This window comes from Antrostomus carolinensis, unplaced genomic scaffold (assembly GCF_000700745.2).
Source record: "Antrostomus carolinensis isolate BGI_N321 unplaced genomic scaffold, ASM70074v2 scaffold4105, whole genome shotgun sequence".
Taxonomy (NCBI): domain Eukaryota; kingdom Metazoa; phylum Chordata; class Aves; order Caprimulgiformes; family Caprimulgidae; genus Antrostomus; species Antrostomus carolinensis.
In genome coordinates, this window is record NW_010315563.1 from 72,174 (window position 1) to 91,011 (window position 18,838).

The 18,838-nt window shown below is 34.7% G+C and overlaps 1 protein-coding gene across 1 annotated transcript in view; it reads left to right on the forward strand.

Moving 5' to 3' along the window:
- Window positions 1–18,838, forward strand: part of SIPA1L2 (signal induced proliferation associated 1 like 2) — an 83,409-nt gene that overhangs the window by 56,097 nt on the left and 8,474 nt on the right. The window contains exons 13-17 of the mRNA XM_010167978.2: window positions 27–415; window positions 3,941–4,165; window positions 6,787–6,940; window positions 9,731–9,950; window positions 16,889–17,020. Of these exons, the coding sequence (XP_010166280.1) occupies window positions 27–415; window positions 3,941–4,165; window positions 6,787–6,940; window positions 9,731–9,950; window positions 16,889–17,020 (1,120 nt within the window). The remainder of the gene's footprint in view (window positions 1–26; window positions 416–3,940; window positions 4,166–6,786; window positions 6,941–9,730; window positions 9,951–16,888; window positions 17,021–18,838) is intronic.

Below are 18,838 nucleotides of genomic sequence, written 5' to 3' on the forward strand. Positions count from 1 at the left end.
CTTTTTTCATTTGTTTTCTTGTTAAGATTGGAGACAAAAGCTGTTCAAGCCACTCAAGCAGCAACACCCTATCCAGTAATACATCCAGCAACAGTGATGAAAAACACTTTGGTTCTGGAGATCTGATGGATCCTGAGCTGCTTGGATTAACGTATATAAAGGGGGCTTCTACTGACAGTGGAATTGATACAGCTCCCTGCATGCCTGCTCCTCTTCTGGCCCCTTTGCACCTTGCTGGCACCAGGTCTGGAGTACATTGTCGTACTGAGCAGTGGACCGAGTCTTCTGAAACTCCTGGGCCAGATGATGATCCAGCTAAAATCTATGCTGTTCATAGCTATGCCTCTGCTATTTCTACCAGTCATACAGCTGAAGGCAGTATGGGAGACCTAAGTGAAATCTCCTCTCATTCCAGGTATGTGTTTCTTATAAATTAGGAATTGTGGATTCTGGATTTACATACAGAGAACTCTTTTTCATTGTTGTTATTCTGTTTACCTTTCTTTGAAAGTGCACTTAACTGATTTTGATATTTTTTATTGCATTTTGTTGTATTTAAATGCTTATTTTAAATGCCAATTTTCAGGCAATTTTTGATAAGTCTGGCTAAAAAGCTTAGCTAGCCCTTCTCACAGATCTGATGGAGACTTTATATGTGACCTTGTGCACATTGCTTAGGCTTTGGGAAACATCCCTGAGTAAAAGTGAAGTTTGTACTTAGAACTTATTTCACAACATTGCGTACCATCCTCCCTAATTTACATCATTGTGATGTATGCTTTACTGTTTTATTTGAACTGAATTTCTGATTGATGTTCAGCTCCTCTTTTTGTTACCAATGGAATGTGTGCACGGTACATCTGTTGTAAAGCAAACTTGAAAGTACGCTTTTACAGCTGGTTGCCTTTAACTCCCAATTCCCATTTTACGGTGACTTTGATGCTGGAGCTTTGGTCTATGTGTTAAGGTTTATACTCTGTAAAGGAAGGAAGGAAGGAAATTGTTTGTTCTTCTTTCCCTCTGATTTTCCTGTTTTCAATGTCAATCAGTACAGGAAAATAAACAAAAAATATCTTATATCCTCATTTCTTTATGTGCTTGATATGAGTGAATGTCTTGTATACTTACTCTGACTTCTAGATTTTTAATTTTTTTTTCCCCACAAATTATAGAGGTTAGTATAGACTATTGTGAAAACTAGGTAAATGCTTTCACATTAAGCTTTCACTACCCCTGTAATAATGCGGAAGCTCTAGATTTACTCTGCTTTGTGTGTGTTGAGATTTAATTTTATTTATAAAGACTTCTAAAGCTCTAGAAATAAGCTCTGTGTTTCTAGGACTTCATCATAATGATCTGAAATAGATTTCTAATGGCTAGAATATGTATTCTCAGCACTTGTGTGGTAGCTGTCGTATTTCAAGTGCCAGGCAACGATTAGATAATCTGCTGCTCACTTCTATAGAATAAACATTTTATGGATTAATTAAAAATAATTTTTAAAAGAGCTTATAAATTTTAAGTGAGTTTATCTAGGCATTTCCAAAGTAGTAATTATTGTTGAGATGGCTCGTATTAGGATTGCCCAATTCCACTTTGGCAATAGGAATGTTTTCAAATTATCACCTTCTAATTTGTGTGCCAAATCTTTTTGTTACAGGAAAATGTCAGACTTATGTTATGTGACCCATCTGTTTTATTTAAACTTTGCTTACATATCTTTCAAATTATATTGGAGTGATAAATAATTTTGCAGTTGGGTTTAAAAGCTGGCATCGCCTATATAGTACCCACAGGCATACATTATTTAAGATATCACATTTTATAGCTGTGATGATGCAACGCTGACATGTTTAAATAGACATAAGAAAGTTGAGTTAACATATAAGCATGTGATATCTACTGCTGAATCCTATACATATTTTCCAACTCATCAGACACTGAGTTTGTATTTCTTCATAATCTATAATGATTAAATTCTAACGCTATTGAGGCATTCATTCATAATTACTTTTTCTGCAGTAGCTAAACAGTGTAAAAGTTCAAGAAACAAGCCCACAAACTGGTGGAATGTCATTGATCTATAAACTCAACATTTCTTTATTAAAATTGTATTCTGTTTACTGAATAGATAAAGTACAACGCACAGGAAAGATGTTTATTGGTTGAAAGATACTGACCTGATTCTCTAATATCATCAGATAAAGAACTCCCTGAAAAAACTAATACTATAGTGTCCGAGTAAGATTTTCAGAATTAAACACGCTGTGGGAAACAGTATCTCAGACTACAAGATTGACTTGAGCTATGCACAACATTATGTCTTACCACTATTGTTATTAAGGGCTTTCTCTCTCCTATTTTATATTAATTATGCATGTGAATTATCAAATACCTTCATGTTACTGTAGCTGAAACAGCTTAGCTTCATTGCCTTTACTTTGGCTTTGTTCCTTATACAGAACATCTTTTGGATCCTAAAAATATATACTGCTTGTTCCAGCCATTGCATTAAACTCATTATCTAGTACCAGGCTTTTATAGGCATTTTATTTCTTCACTTCAGAAATATTCCCTTTTTAAAAAATGACATAATGAGGTTGGATGCTCAATTTTTCTTAAATTTAGTTACAAATAGAAGTCTAAAATCCTTTGGATAATGTCCTTGCTGTCAATCTGATATTTATTTTACATTGTGATTTAATGTGTGCTTCATCTTTAGATTTTTCACAACTGGATTATTTTCTTCATCATGTCTTTACATAATATATTTGCATATTTGCAAGCATAGGAAGCAAAACTGTTTTAACATCAGACGCATTATTTTCTTCCCCCAAAACCTCATAATCTTGTTTCTACTTTTTGGGGAGGAAGAAGGAGGAGAGGAGAGAAAATAAATTGGTTTTAAGATTAAAATCACATACTAACTGTGATCAGAATTATTAATCCATTGCCTTAATGATTCAACTTTCTTCCACAGTTGACATTTTAATTTGATCTAATGACATCCATGTATGTGCATTGCTTGTATTTGACTCTGCATAGACAGCAAATTAACCTTGTCTCTTACACTTTTGGCAACACCTTCTGGTCCTTTGTGAATTAATCCAACGCTTTTGGGATTAGTTTGAAAGATAGCACTGTGTTTGGTATTCATAAACCAACAATGAAAGTTAGGAGCTGCTCCATCAGGTTCTAGCCTCTAATTTTAGGCAAGGCACTTGGTTTCTGAATGCTTTGCTTACTTCACCTCCAAGATGAAAAGAAGAAATTTATTCTTCAAGGAAGTGTTTGCTTTAGTTCATTTTAAATCATTTTGAGAGTCTTCAGTAAAAGGTTTCATTAGTGCCTACTAGTGCTATTATTCACAATAAAAGGCTATTAAAATTATCCAAAGGACTGTTTTTGTTGAACTGAAATTTACTTCTGTTAATATTAAATTCTCAAAGGTACTGAATGAAAGGCACAGCTTAAACTGGTGTGAAGTGTCAAAATTAACATGAAGTGGAAAAGCACATAAGTTTTATAATTAGAAAAATATTTGGGGAAATTCCCTATGTAGTTCTTGATATAAATGGACTTATATGATTAATAATGTGTGTGTTCATATTTACTTAAAATTGCATGCACAAATCCTCTATATATGTCTTGAACTTAGTCTTTTAATTTTAATTTGTATCAGTTTGCATTGGCATTTCAGCAAGTTGAGTTATATATATTACTTGTTTTAGAAACTCATCACAATCCTGTTCTCAAAAAACTTTAACGTATGAGGTGCTGGTATGTAGAAAATTACTGTACCAATATTGCTACCTTGATTTTAACCTTAAGGAAAACTTAGCTTTAAGAATTGTAGCTGCATACCAGATGAAGTGTTTCTGATTTGTTGTTGTAGAGCAGATTTCATTTTTGCTTTTGTGTGTTTTCTTTACTTTTTCAGTGGGTCACATCATTCAGGAAGCCCATCAACACATTGTTCTAAAAAGAGTGGCTCCCTAGATACCTCCAAAGTCTATATAGTGTCACAGAATAGTAATCAACAGATTTCTGGGTCAGTTTCAAAATCATACCACAGACAAGGAGCAGTGAGTAAATATGTCATTGGATGGAAAAAATCAGAAGGAAGTCCTACACCTGAAGAATCTGAAATTTCTGAATGCCATGAGTAAGAACTCTGTTTAACTTTGTTGGGGGAAGAACGTTGATGAAATTTTAAAATAGATTAAAAAAATGAAAAATTACCAATTCTGTTTTGTTTTAAATGTTTGGGTGTTTTTCTGTACCTTTATGTATCAAAAGCACATCCAAAAAAAAAAAAAAAAAAGAAAAAAAGACAGTGACTGCACAGGATACTATTTTCTCCTCTGTTCTATCCAGCTGCATCTTTTTCCCATGTGTCAAATAAAGCAAGCTGACAGATATTTCTGAAAGTGTGTGGAGGCAGTAATGTGTGACTATGTCAGACATTCCGAATTTCCATTTTGAATCTTTAGGAAACAATTGGGAAGGTACAATTGTATTAAGGTCTTAAAGATCTTTTCTACAACTATTCAAGAACTTTAGTTAGTTGAAAAGAGCTTACTTCCTGACTGATGTTTCTGTGCTAAACCTTTACTACCTTGTTGCCTATTGCTTTGGGTAACACAATACAGATGAGAGATGACCATAAATGTATCAGTGATCTATGGTAGGTCATTTTTTAAAATTAGTGACAGTTGAGGATATTTTAGTGGTTCTTTTGTATTTTTTTCTGTCTTTGTTTTTAATGAGCAGGTATGAACTGGTGGTTAGGACCCCAAAAGAAAAAGATTAGGTATGGATATGTCTGAGACTCTCTTAATGAGACTCTACAAAATGTGCACGTTTCAATAAAACTACATATTTTTCTAGCAAGTGACATTTAGACAAAAATATTCAGAGCATTTCTAACGAACAGCTATATGTACAGCTTAACACAAGAATAGCTCGTGGGAAATGTGTTCTTCTTGGGTGGAAGAAAAAGGCTTGCACTCCAAGGAAAAGATGCAGTATCTCAAATATAGATAGAGATGATACTTTCACAGTGCTGCAGCAGTAATAAGTAATGTTTGAATCTGCTGTTTAAAACTAACCTTTAAATTCCTGTTATCTTAAAAATCATCTTAGATAACCTCCTTGCTTTCTTTTTATGTATAAGCTGTTCGGTTCTGTCTCTCAATAAATCATAGTCAGCCCTATATATCTTGACAAATTGACAAGATGACATGCAGTACCTGATTTTCAAATGTTTAATACATGATTACTCTTTGTTTAATGCGAATGGGTTATTTGCATCTAATATGTCATATTGCATATATGTGCATATTTATGGCAAGATTCATATCTAAAAATATAAGCTAGAATACATGTAGTACATATGTATTCCATGAAATATGAGCCTGAAGTTAAACTCCTAAATTCCTAATTTTCAAAAGCAGATGTTACTACCTTCCTGCCCTGTTTATTTGTGTTTCTTTGTGTTATTGTACTAGTGATTTAATTTCTGCCTGGCCCCCTGCCATGTTTTAATTGCTTGAATTGTTCAGTCGTAGTAGTATTTGCTCTTAAAAAATTGTAACTTCATCAATTCCCACAAGTCTTTGCATTTTGAAGTTGATAAACTCCTGAAACAATTTATCTTTATTTTTAATGGAATCCTTAAACCAAAATTGCATAATGAATCATGGTATTTAGACTGAAACCACAGCAATTTAGAAAAGTATCTTCAAGAGCTAGTTCTATTTAAGACATAGTAATTGAATGTGGCAGCACTTCATAGATCAGAAAATATTTTCAGATTTTTCCACGGCGTACAACATTGCTTCACCTCTTTCTGTCTAGGAAAGCTTTCTATACATCACAGAGAGGAAATATCTCTCTGAGGGTAATTATGTTGAAATAAAATAACATCTCTGATTAGCAATGGTGATGAAAATCAGGTCAATTGCTGAATGTTGTGCCACTATAGGATATAATTCACTGGGAATTACACTTTACCATAGCAAAGCTTGTTTCCTCTCTCTCTGAAGACAGAGTCACTGATTATACTGTTCTTGGCAGTAAGTAATGGCTTCAAACGTATGTTCTGTGTGATTGGGAATCTCCATTTCCTTCCATTCCATTTCCAGAGTAAACCTGTTAACATTATCTCTCTCCTTTCTCACTGGAAAGAAGCTGAAATATAATAATTCAGTTTGACAGTCTTTTGTTGACTGTAAATACATTTTTATATGCTGATGATTAAGGAAGACAGCTGTTTTATTTATCTGAAGAGCTTTATGAAATTGCTGATAATAAAACACACTTGGCACATGGCACAATCGATTACCAATACATTTCAAACATTGCTGTTGATGACCATAGTAATTTTGCCGGATTGTGAAGCTGGATAAAATATCACACTATAAAATACTTATTTTCTTACTTGCTAAGGAAGTAAAAGTTAAAATATTTTGTGTTAAACTGTTGGAAATGTTGATATAAATACAACTTTAACAATAGAGAAGTGTGGAATGTAAAAAAGAAAGAGAAAAACTAGGAGAAACAAGCATTGTGCTTTTTCAAATTGTTTTTTAGAATTCCTAAAATTGGTTTTTCAGTGGTTTAAGAATTCCAAAATATAAAATGATCAAAAAAATGTTCTAAATAAGAGTGCTGTGCCAGAAGATCATTCTAACAATTTTTACTTTGTGACAGAAAATGAATGCAGTCTTTCAAATGCAAGAGCACTATTGCTTCTTTTGCTAAAAACACCAATTGTCTCTACAGAGTGTATGACGATATTGATGCTGTGTCTGCATCGAGTCCACTCCAAACTTCCGTGAGGAATGCCATTGCTGAAAGCCAGCAAGTCTTGTCCAAAGAAGATTTTCTGAAGTTGATGCTGCCAGACAGCCTCTCTATGGAGGAGGGGAGAAGGAAGGTTAGCTACTTTCTTAATCTTTCTGTATCTCAGGCGCAAGTTACCTTAGAGATGTTATTCCCAAAATTGCTACAGAGAAGGCAATACCATTTCGTAAAAGCCGAGTGTATTCCATGGGGATGCTATAAATACTGACTATAAGTCCCAAAATGTCATTTCCCACAATATGAAAATAATATTTAATTTTATTATTATATATGAAATACAGTACTTGTTTAAGTATGTCTTTGCTTAGCTTGAGCAGAGACAGGTGCAGATAGAGCTACCTAATTATAATTTCAAAGGTGAAAAGTAACTTTTTCAAGGTTAGATGCCTAAATTTATACACCCCCCTTATGATGTTAAGGCATATGAATAAAAGTAGCCCAATTTTCCCTGCCCTGTGATACTCAGTACCAAAAATTCTGTTTGAAGTCTTAAGTCACAATTTCATGTAGGTATCAGTGGCAACTGCTCAAAAAGCATAATTGTTAGTGCTAGTGGAGAACATACATCTAATCTTTCTAGTATGAAGACAATTGGTAATATTTAAATGTTCATAAAAAGTGGATAGAGAACTTAAAATTTACTACTCCCCAATGTACACATGATTTTGAATTCTGTGCTTAATGTGGGATAAAACACAAAGCAATTAAATTACTTGAGATAATTGTCACACTTCAATATTAACTCAGTGCTCTCTTAACCCACTGTGTTTATACAATGTGCTAAATAGCATAATCATCATGTCTGAACAAAAGTAACACATGGGAATTCTCTAAGTGCAGAGTTGAATTTAAAATTCAGATCATATATATATTTTAACATGCAGTATGTTAAGTATGCATTAAATGCATTCGAATTCTCATGAATAATGTCCTAGAGGTTTTTATGATTTATGATTGATACAGTAATTGGTTTTGTGTTAAGATATCAAGAGCTGCCAGTGTTTCTCACTACCTAAATAAGAAACAACAAGGAGTGCGGTGGTGTGACCATCGTGAGATATAAATGACTACTGTCCCATTCCCCTCCCAAGACACCCAAACAAGAGCTCACTAAGTGAGAGAGACCATATGCCCTGACTTGCAGGGGTTCCCCAGTTGTAGGACTCAGCACTATCCAGCCTTTGATTATGCCTTCATAGAGGGTAGTAATCTTGGTATAGATGAGTCAGTTGTCTTTGACAGCGAAGCCAGAATGAATTTTCTGAATATGCAAGATTCTACAGAATCAAATCACATTTTTGTTTGGTTTGGTTTTATTTTCATAGATCGGGGAATAGTGAGCCCTCTAGGTATTATTGCACCCTGAAGGGAAACTCTGTAAAGATCCAACAATTAACATGCAACTTGTTTGGATAGCTAGTGAATAACCTTTATAGATAGAAGATGCAGTACAATGTTGAGGAGGCTTGAGTAACAACCAAAAATTGCAGCAGGATGCTAGCTGGGAGTCTTGAGTACAGGAAAGAGGTTCAAAGACCCTTCAATTCAGAGGGTGAAAGCTTTTAACCCTTTGCCCAGTGTGGGCCATAATTAGGCTCAGGGTCTTTTGATATTTTTTAACCGCTGCTTATAGAAGGATTATATATCCATTCATTTAAGGATGCTGTGTAATGTCTATCCATTCATTCAGGGATGCTGCTTATGCCTATTGTTGTGATCATTTTATGTATATGTTAAAATAAAGTTTTACATTATGTTTATTCCCATGGCCCATATCTGTTTCAGGCACATCTCTAGAACTGATGTAGTATTTTGATGCTTTCCTAGATTAGAATCTGAATATCTCCTTCAATTTTCTCTGAGACACACTTAAGCATTCTAACAACTGAGCATGTTCTGTATTATCATCAAGATAGACTAGCACTGTGAAGTGTATTTAAGTATTTTGTAAAGACTGTGTCTTGTGGCATGGTTGAGTGTTTCTGTGTATTCCTTTTATAACTATTCATCAGTGAGCAAGTTTTGTCAGAAATATAGCAATGTAGGTATCTTTAATTTTATGCTATATTCACTGTTTTAAAAAGCTACTCTTAAGCATACTGCAAAGGGAGTGTGCAACTCATAATTAATTACAAAGAAAACAGGACAGGACATTGAATTGTCATATGCAGGACAAACCAGTTAAAATAATTAAAGCAATAACTGACATTTGTAGATGTGAAGAATAACTGGATTTGCAGTGCTGAAGAATGATTTATGAAGTGGAATGGCCCAGTTTTACAATACAGTAACATCTTGTTCTACTGTAGATATTTGGGTTGTGGTATAAACTTTTTGAAATGCATGAACAGTTTTCACTGAACTCTGTTCTCCTCTTTTCTAAGTAGTTTGTGAGATCTGGAGAGGTGCAGTGTCTTCAAGTCACTTTTATCATCCAATGAATTACTTTGCACCATATTTCAGTTCAGAATGTTTAACATTAAAGCGTAGTCATTTCAAATTAAAATCAAACTGTTCTATGTATAGTCTTGAATAAATGTTGCCAGAGTTTGTAACCTTATATATATTTCTGGAAAACACTGCTGTCATAAGGCTATGGAAATTTCATTTAACATTTCAGAATTAATAAAGCTATACAGTATCTGATAAATTCATGGTGATATGTTCCAAAATATCAAGAGGAAGTATGAAAATCTAGTTCAGAAACTCTTTTGACGTCCCAGTGGATCTGATACAGTGGAACAAGTCACTGATCTTCCAGAGTGCCTGCCCAGAAAAACACTCCCAAGAAACGATGATGGGATATGATTGAGTGAATTATTTTAACCAGTATGTTCTTATATCTTCATATTTTGATGTTTAGTTTTCATTTTATGGAAACCTTTCTCCACGGAGGACACTTTACCGTACCCTATCTGATGAGAGTATATGTAGCAATCGAAGAGGATCTTCATACGCTAGCTCTCGAAGTTCAATGCTAGACCAGGCCTTGCCAAATGATATCTTATTCAGCACTACACCACCGTATCACAGCACGTTGCCTCCCAGAATGAGCCTGACTCCTGGAATGGGAAATCTGAGAAGTAAGTGGTTGTTGCTACCTTTCCCGAGTTTCTAATATTTGTAATAAACTCAAACAAATCCCCAAATATTAAGCTAGATATTACTTCTAAGGTGACATTATGAAATGTCAAATCAGTGTTCTAGGTATCCTAGTAAAAGCGTCTTTGGTCAGCAGTACATGCTAATCATAGTGATCAATTCAGATTTGTCATGTTTGGAGATGGCATTCAATTTACTTCCCAAAAAATTTTCTAGAGACCAGTGATAAACAACAAACATTTGTCTGAAGATATTTCTTGTTATCATTTTATTTTCCAGTAGTGACCTAATTAAGCCAAGCCGGCCTGGTTTATTTCAACTTTTTTTTTTCTTTTTTGTGTGCATTCAAATTAGTGAAATATTAATGAATATATTCAAAATAATAGCTAAATGGAACAGCTTCTATTTAGATGATCCTTTCGGTTACGTCGTAAAAGGAAACAATGGTTGTTGCAATTGGAGTTGTCATCTCCAATATCAAAACTGAATTTGTTGATACTTTTTTTTAACATCTTAGTAAAATCTGCAAATAACACTTCATTTTTAATGGCAGAAAAAGAGTAGTCTGGGGTGCTAAATTCAAACTATTTTGTGAAGTTGTCTCTTTACTTGTGGGGTCTTCATAAGCATGATCTTTATTATGTGCTTACCTTGCAAAAATTCAAATATGGAGTGATGAACTATAAAGTCCGTAGTAATTTTACAGGAAAAATTTAATGAAAATTACATCAATTACAAAAAAAAAAGGAAGTTGTGCAAAACACGTATGCTTATGTACCACAGCCCAAATCTACACAGCCAGATACATATATTTAGGCGATGTATCTGTATTTATATATTTAATAAAAGGGAGTTGTTTTTTAAAAACACTTAATCTCTTGACTTTTCAATTATTTTAGGGTGACCTATAGGGGACACCCAATTGAGGGTTAAAAAGAAAAAAAGAAGGCACTTTTAGTTAGATACTTTAATATTATATCACAGCTGTAATTTTAAAATTAGTAGAGAAATTGTGGACTCTGAAGCTGTGGGTGGATTTCTTGAAAGCATTAAGGGCTTTTGTAGGCACATGTCCAGAGAAAATGCAGACACACAAAAGAAATAGTAATAAAAAGAGCTCTGTCATTTGTCCTGTCCTTCAGGAGCTAGCAGTCACTTGCTAACTTTGAGAAGTAAGCCTTACATAAAAGACAATTTTCTAGTTATAGTGGTGTCAGCTATGAGATTAAGTTTTAGTCGCTAAACATTGGTTAATTTTAAAGTGGTATCGCAAACAAGTGCTAAATGCCTGCTTGAGGTGGGAATGCATGCTTGGTGTACCTTTTGCCATTCTATAAAAATTCTTCTATCAGAGTGAAGCTCTTTACCATACATTTAATATGAAAAGATCCTTTGCTTTTACTTGATAGAGAGTAAAGACCCATTTTGTTTCAGTTGAGACTAATTCAGTAGATTTTGTAGTCTTTGAAGGAGCTGTGTATATAATCAGGCATCCTGCCTGTATTTTTTACTTTTACTGTTAAACCTGTGTTTTTAGAGCCATTTCTTGTAAAGGTAAATGTGCAATGGGATTGCACACAACAAACCTTCAGTGTGTTTTTATTCTGGAGATTGACACAAGACAATTAATGGCATACACTCAAGCTGTATACTGCTCCTTCAGCAGTGAAATTTTATTTTTTTGTGTTAGTTCTGTCTTAAACACCTTATTTTCCATTCTTGCTGCTTCTTAGATACAGAGATTGATTTATATATGTAGCTAGGAAAAACCATGAAACTAGTATCCTGTGAGTCAAAATGAAGCTGATTATTGATATCCAAGGTAGTTAATGCTATTTTCATAGATGACCTCTATTTTCTGGTTTATATTATATAATGGTTCTGTATTATAAAAGGGCCTTTCAATGCCAGCAATATAGGATCCTTTATGATGACTGTTTCAAGGAAGATTTAATTAGTTATCTGTAATTACACTCTGAAAACAAACACATCATGACTTGCCCACCTTTTTTTTCAAAATAAAGTTAGTCAGTATCTCCATGTAAGTAACTAACATTGGCTCTTGTTAGGAAGATTTTTGTTATCAGTGCATACAGCAAGTATTTTTGTTCTATAGCAGTGGTGATGTGAGAGGTTTCTTTTTCATTTACAATTTTGGCTTGAGGTTGTAGTATCAGATATCAGGATTCTTAGCTGTTATAGTAATGTCTTTTGTAAAACACCTATGTTTGTGATCTTAAAACATTTTAATTTTACTAATACTTAATGTTTTCAGAAATCAGTGGAAATAGTGTGGGTTTGGCTGGAATTCATTTCAGAAAGATATGTTCTTGCATGTTATTACCCAGCATGTGGTACCTGAAATATTGTGGCAGCACCAAGTCTCATGAGATCTCTCTAGCAAGGAAAAGAGTGTAATTAATAGGTCAGCCAGGCAGCACCAAAACCAAAGCATAATAGGTAACCTGAAGGGTTTCCGTTTATAGGGAAATCAGAATTATCAGACAAAACGACCATGCAAATATAGAAACAGAAACTTCAACTGTGTGCGATGTTGTCTGTGGGAAGGAGATGAGAAAATGAAGCTATAGGATTTTTTTATTGTTTTATCACTGGGGGAAATGAAGTGAAAGAAGAATTGCTTTCAGAAAAGCCTGAAATGCAAGCTCTCACAGTTGAATGCTGTTGATTGCACACAGTTCACAAATGTAGAGAGATTTATTTCATTTTATCTTATTTTTAACTTAAACCAGAAAGGAGAACTCGTGTCGCTGAGCACTCTGGGATTTTACCTTGGGGACATTAGAGATTCCCTAACTGAGACAGTGCTGTTCGCACTGAGTGATTCTAGCATGCCATACATGGTTGCAGGTACAAATCTAACCTCGTCTTGCAAATTCCTGGCAGCTGAACCAGCAAGGAAAGAATGAAAACAATGAGAACCACTGATACAGAACTAGTGTACTAGCACAGGTTGGAAACCCAGAAAGACACATGGAGGCAGTCTGACTGGCATTGCAGGCACTGTGGCCCACTCCTATTATGAAACACAAAAAGAAAGGGAAAGAAAAATGCTCTGACATTCCTGTACTGTGAGGAAAGGAGCAGAGTGCAGGATACTTGCAGTGAAGAGGATCATAAGGAAGGGAATATTTTGCAATGAAACACTAACACATTCTGAAAGTTCTCAGATTATACATGCAATAGGGAAAAGGCTGCCAGAAGTGCAGCTTACAGATCTGCGGCGATGTTATTAGAGGAAAATCTATCTTAAAACTAGCTTACTATCAGTGTTAGCTTCAATCCAAAACTAACCTCATTGATAAGAAGCACTATTAAAATAGGAGAACATCACTGTGTATCGATGATGTACAATGTGAACAATTTGGAAATCAGTTTTTCAGTAAGCAAATAAAGGCTGTTGATTAAATAATTCACACAACCAAAGGAGTACATACATTTTCTGTTACAGACTCTCACACATAATAATAATGGAATAATCCACCATACCAGAACATGAGACTATTTTCAATAACAAAAGGGAAGGAAAAGTAGTTATGGGGAGCCAATGTCCACTTTTTAACAGTAATGTGAGCATTTGTCCATGAGAAAACCTACTAGCAGGCTGGCATCATTGAAGGGAAACCCTAGGTAATACCGAAGGAGGAAAGGGTTCAGCAAAATTTCAGCAGGCAGAAGCTGTTGTCTAAGAGGACCGTAGAGATATAATGGGTGATGATGGGAGAGAAGAACAGGAAGCAGACAATAGGATTTATGTCTATGTATGACTTGATGTTTCTTCAGCTGCAGCATCTTTTGAGATAATCTACTTGTTAAATTACATGTCTAGTTTGAGCACAGTAAGCGAGGAGTTCTTAGCAGATAATTTTTCATGATCCACAGTCTCTACATAAAAGTAGCAGTTACAACTGAAGCAGCATACTTGTCTTGGAAGTAGAAAAGGCTAAGTCAGGCTTTTCTTTATTCTTTCTGTATAACTAGATACTCTTTGAATACAGAGGTATGTGGGATCGATGACACTCAGTTTGAGGCATTCTGTTAGAAACTGAACTGACCATATAATTTTGGTGAAAATAAGGACTCTTCAGAATCCTTTATACTTTGATGTATCAATAATAAAAATAAACAAAATTCCTAAGCATAGGAAGAGAGTGATGTAACTGAAAGGACCAGAAACCACACGATCAATGATTTTATGCCAGAAGGAGCACAGCAAATAAAATAATCTTTAAAACTGGAAGATTACAATTACATTGTTTCCTCAAAGGAAATAAGGAGTAAATCTGTGTTCCTTCAAGACCAATCTTGTGGGCAATGATAGCAGCCTACGAGATCACACATATCCTTCTGGACACGCAGAGGTGGACATGCTGAAGCATAACTTGCCACCTTTGCACAAATCAAACAGGAAGACAACAGGCAGCCTGCAGCTGCTAATGCGAAAGTCATACAGAGGTAACAGCAAGGTAAGAGGAGCAGGGAGGAAATGCAAATACAGGAGGCTAGAAATAATTCATCTCACCCAGAGCATTCCTGAAATACAAAAAATATTCTCTGAAATTCAAAAGAACAAAGAGGCCTGTATCATTAGAGCTCCTTTTTTTGTTTTTTTTCTTTTTTTTTCTTTTTCCTCTTCCTCCCTCGTCTCCCCACCCCCAGTGCACAAGAACACATAATTTATATCTTGAATATGAATTATTCTGTGGTGGCGTACTCATGCCTGTTCAGTTATTCTGCTTCTGATTTCAGCCATCAGCATGAGCACTTGCATTTTCAGAACTATCAATATTCAAATCTCTACTCCGGCAGGCTTTCTGCAGTTGAGTTGCTCTGTCAGGTCTTATGCAGGACCAAATAGGATCCACCCTAAGGTGAACTGAGGTTCTCACAAAGGCAGTGCATAATGAAGGATGACTACTGGTGAATATATCACTCCTACGCTTTAATTTGGAAAGCCAGCAGAATCGCACTGGGAACAGGCATCTTTCTGACAGGTTTCACAATCAGGCTCTGTAGGCTGATCACACAAAAGCAAAGGCTGTCCCTCAGGGTCTGCCTGCTGGTCTAGAACCAAAAGCTGGCTTGCCAGCCTTTCAAATAAGGCATTCTGCCTATTTTCCACAACAGGGATGTATAAGACATTTGTACTTGCATAAATAAATTCTTATAATTCTCAGGTCATATACAAAAGTTCAGAGACTGGTCTGATATTGAACTTCCAATGTGTTTGCACCCCAAGGTGCAAAGGTTTTATATATGTTTATAAGGAACTGAAAATAAAATCTTAGTACAGATGTGTGGGTAGAATATATTTGTTTATTATGTTTTCCGTTTCATATAACATCCGCTTTTGCATACTAAAAGATATTTCTACAGAGGTTTGTCGAGCCATTTCCAATTGTAATGTAACAATACTACATCTTTCGTATAAGTACAGTAAAGGGCATTTCTACCTCTTCTGCACTGTTTTTGCTTTGTGGGACTCCTAATTTTTGACAGTCGATTGCAAACCTCCTTCACTTTCCTGTTCCTGAATTTTATTTATTTTTTTTTTTTTAAGCAAGCTTTCTGCGAAGAGTATGGTATGCCCTAATCATTGTTCCATGCAGTAGAATGCTCTGTAACAGACTACTGCTTTTGGATTTTAGGTCAGAAATCTTTAATTCAAACGGATTTTGGTATTCTTTTTCATTGGTATCAGGACAATGACAACATGACATTTTCTTAAACTGTAATGTATCTTCCACTTGTATGTGTGCATTTTTTCCTTCATTGATTTTTATGTTTAGTGTTTTACTGGAAAAAATATTCCTCATAAGTATTGTAGTCTGAATCACCTGAATAACGAGATGGAAATTTCCTCCTGAAATATTTGAGGAAAAATTTCTATTTTGACCTTCTTATTTAATAAAAAAAAGATACATCTGAAGCAAAATTTATTTTTTCCTGACTATACTATGTAATAGAAGTACAGTATGGTATCACTAGCTTTATGATTAAGCTGAAATGTGATTATAAATCATGTGTTTGGTTTGTGTTCAGTTTTAAGAACCTCTGTGTGTCTGTTCAGCAGTATTCATTTTAATGTGTTCACATTGATCAGAGTGAAGATTGCTATAATAGATAGAGTAGATAAGGAAAATGTAAAACTATTTAAGGTTATTATGACAGCTAATATGTTCTCTGCTAAGATGTACGTTTGTGGTACCTTTCTAAAAGACTGCATACCTGAAAGCTGTGTTTGAACTAACTTTATAGTGAATACGTTTCAATTAATATACAATCTATCTGCAGTATACAGTGTCTTACAGTTCACTCTGGAGCTCAGAGATTGGCACAAAAGTCTTACATCCTCAGATATACAGCTATAAATATTAAACTAATAGGGTAGCATGTTCAATGTGAAAGTGAGTTTTGGTTATAGGCTAGAATTTACAAATGCATTAAAAGAAAAACGGGTGTCATTTTTTAAATTGCTTCTAGAACTGAAGTATTTAAGTTTCGGAATAAAACTCTGCATGTAAATATCTCATATGTTGTTTCACAGCCTTCTTAAAAATACAACTTTGTGTATCTAGCAACTTTTCTGCTCAGTGCTCGGGTTTAATGTGGTATGCTTTAAGAATGGATGCTGCCTACTCACACAGCATTCACATGAAAATGTGAAGAACATGTCACACACAGTGGCACCGAAAAACCTTTAGAAACCTTTCCCATCTTATTCTGTTGAAGTTTAAAAATTGTTCCACCCATACTGAGTATTGAACAGGAAAAGACATAAACAAGAGAAAGAAGATGCACTCTGCTTATTCATTTTTTTTATAGTTCATTATAATAGCTTCAAAATTATTTGTACATCGTTCTTATAGGAAGACTAATTATTGTGTTTATTGTTTAGATGAATTCTGGTTCTCAGATGGGTCCTTATCTGATAAAGCCAAATTCAATGATCCTGGCCTGATGCCCCTGCCAGACACTGCCACAGGGCTAGACTGGTCCCACCTGGTAGATGCTGCACGAGCGTTTGAAGGTAACAGGAAAATTTGAATAAAAATCAATGTTCAGTACATAAACTTTTTTTAAAAATACATATTGTGTAGCCACATTTTGAATTACAAAAATCCAGTGTTTGTCTCCGTAGCCCTTTAGTTCTTTTGGCAGTATCAATTCTCAGTGCAGAAGATTGTCACTGAAGATTTGGGGTATTCATGATACTTTTAGAATCTGTCTTAGATAGAATTCATCCACTTAGGGGCCTAAGTTCCTTCTGTAACCAACTGTAAAAATCAGGTTTTTTGAAAGAGGGATTGAAAGCATTTAAGTTAGATATTTAAAATGAAATTGGGAGTAACACTTCCCTGAGTTTATTGTGTTATGTTTATAAACTTGTATGTGTAGTCCAAATGATGTTGAAGTCTCTCTCAGTTTTCATAATAAGCTCTTGAAAAAAAACAGCAAAAATGTACGTTGTATTTTCCCATTGCAAAACTTGAGGTGCAGGATATAGACCAGGTTTGCATTATTAAATTATAAGACCATGTTAACTAAGAAAAAACCTTATTCACCTCTCAGAGCTAAACCTACCTGTAATGTATAAACACAGAAAGATGGATGATGGTTTGAGCGTATATATGAATATATACAGTTGAATGTGTTTATTTTGTTGTGTCTGAGGAATGTTTTGGTTAGGTGTCTGCAGTCCTAAAATTTCTGACATTTCTTAACTGATGTTACTCTCATTAGGGAAAGTATGGGAAATCAGAGATATCTGTGAATAATGGTGAAATTACCACAGTCATCATTATGTAAGATACTTAACTTATATATAACCTCTTAACTTTATGAGGAGAACTGCAATCTGAAGTACTGTATTGTTTCTTAACCTAATTAACTGTATGTGTATTCCTTACTATGCAGTACTACTCAAACACACCTGTTGTAGCTGGCAGGAACTACTGTGACGCTGGGAATCTGACAGCTGTTCCCATGCATTCCCTGTCTGATTGCTGAGGGAACATCCTGCTATTTTTTATTGGCACCTTAAACAACTGAAAATAAATTTGGATCAGTAAACAACTAATTCTGTAACTCTGTACTTCAAGAATATTTTTAAACACTAATAAAAATGTTGAGTTCAGCTGACTGAAAGGTCATTCTGTACCAGTTATGCTCCTGTATTTTTAGCTTTCTTTAAGAACTTTAATAGATTTTTGCTATTTTTATTATTTAATGTCCTGATGAAAATAATTTCAGTTCAGTGTTATGTGAGTGTAATTACCATTTGAATTTGAGAGAGAGAGAGGTAGAACACCATAGCTATCTGCAGTGTCCGATCTTAGGGAGGAGTACTCACTTGTTGGGTTTTAATTGCAAAAATCTTAGATATAGCTGTAGATAATGCTGAAGAACTGATGGTCTGAGTTGCAAGATAGAAACTTTTTATTGGTTTGGTTTGGGTTTTTTTACTACTGTAAGAATTCAAGTAGTAAATAATCTAGTTTTACATGAAGGAATGTAATTCTTTTCTGTTTAGGACTCTGCAGTAGAGACATCTGTGTATATGTTAGATATACGTAAGTTTTGACTAAATTCATAGCATTGCAATTTGAAGTTTTTACAAGGAATGGAATTTTTAAGCCCTTGTTCAGCTTTCTCTATCCTATCTTGCAATTTGAAAGTCATTTAAGAAAGAAAAACTGATAGGCATGTCATAAAAAAATCACTGGGAGGGAATGTGTTGGATATGAAGTAGCAGATGCAGTTTCCTTATGGATTTTAATATTGTTGACTTAGGAGTTGCTTCAACTTACTATTTAAAAATAGCTTGGAACTACTGTTCTGCATTCTA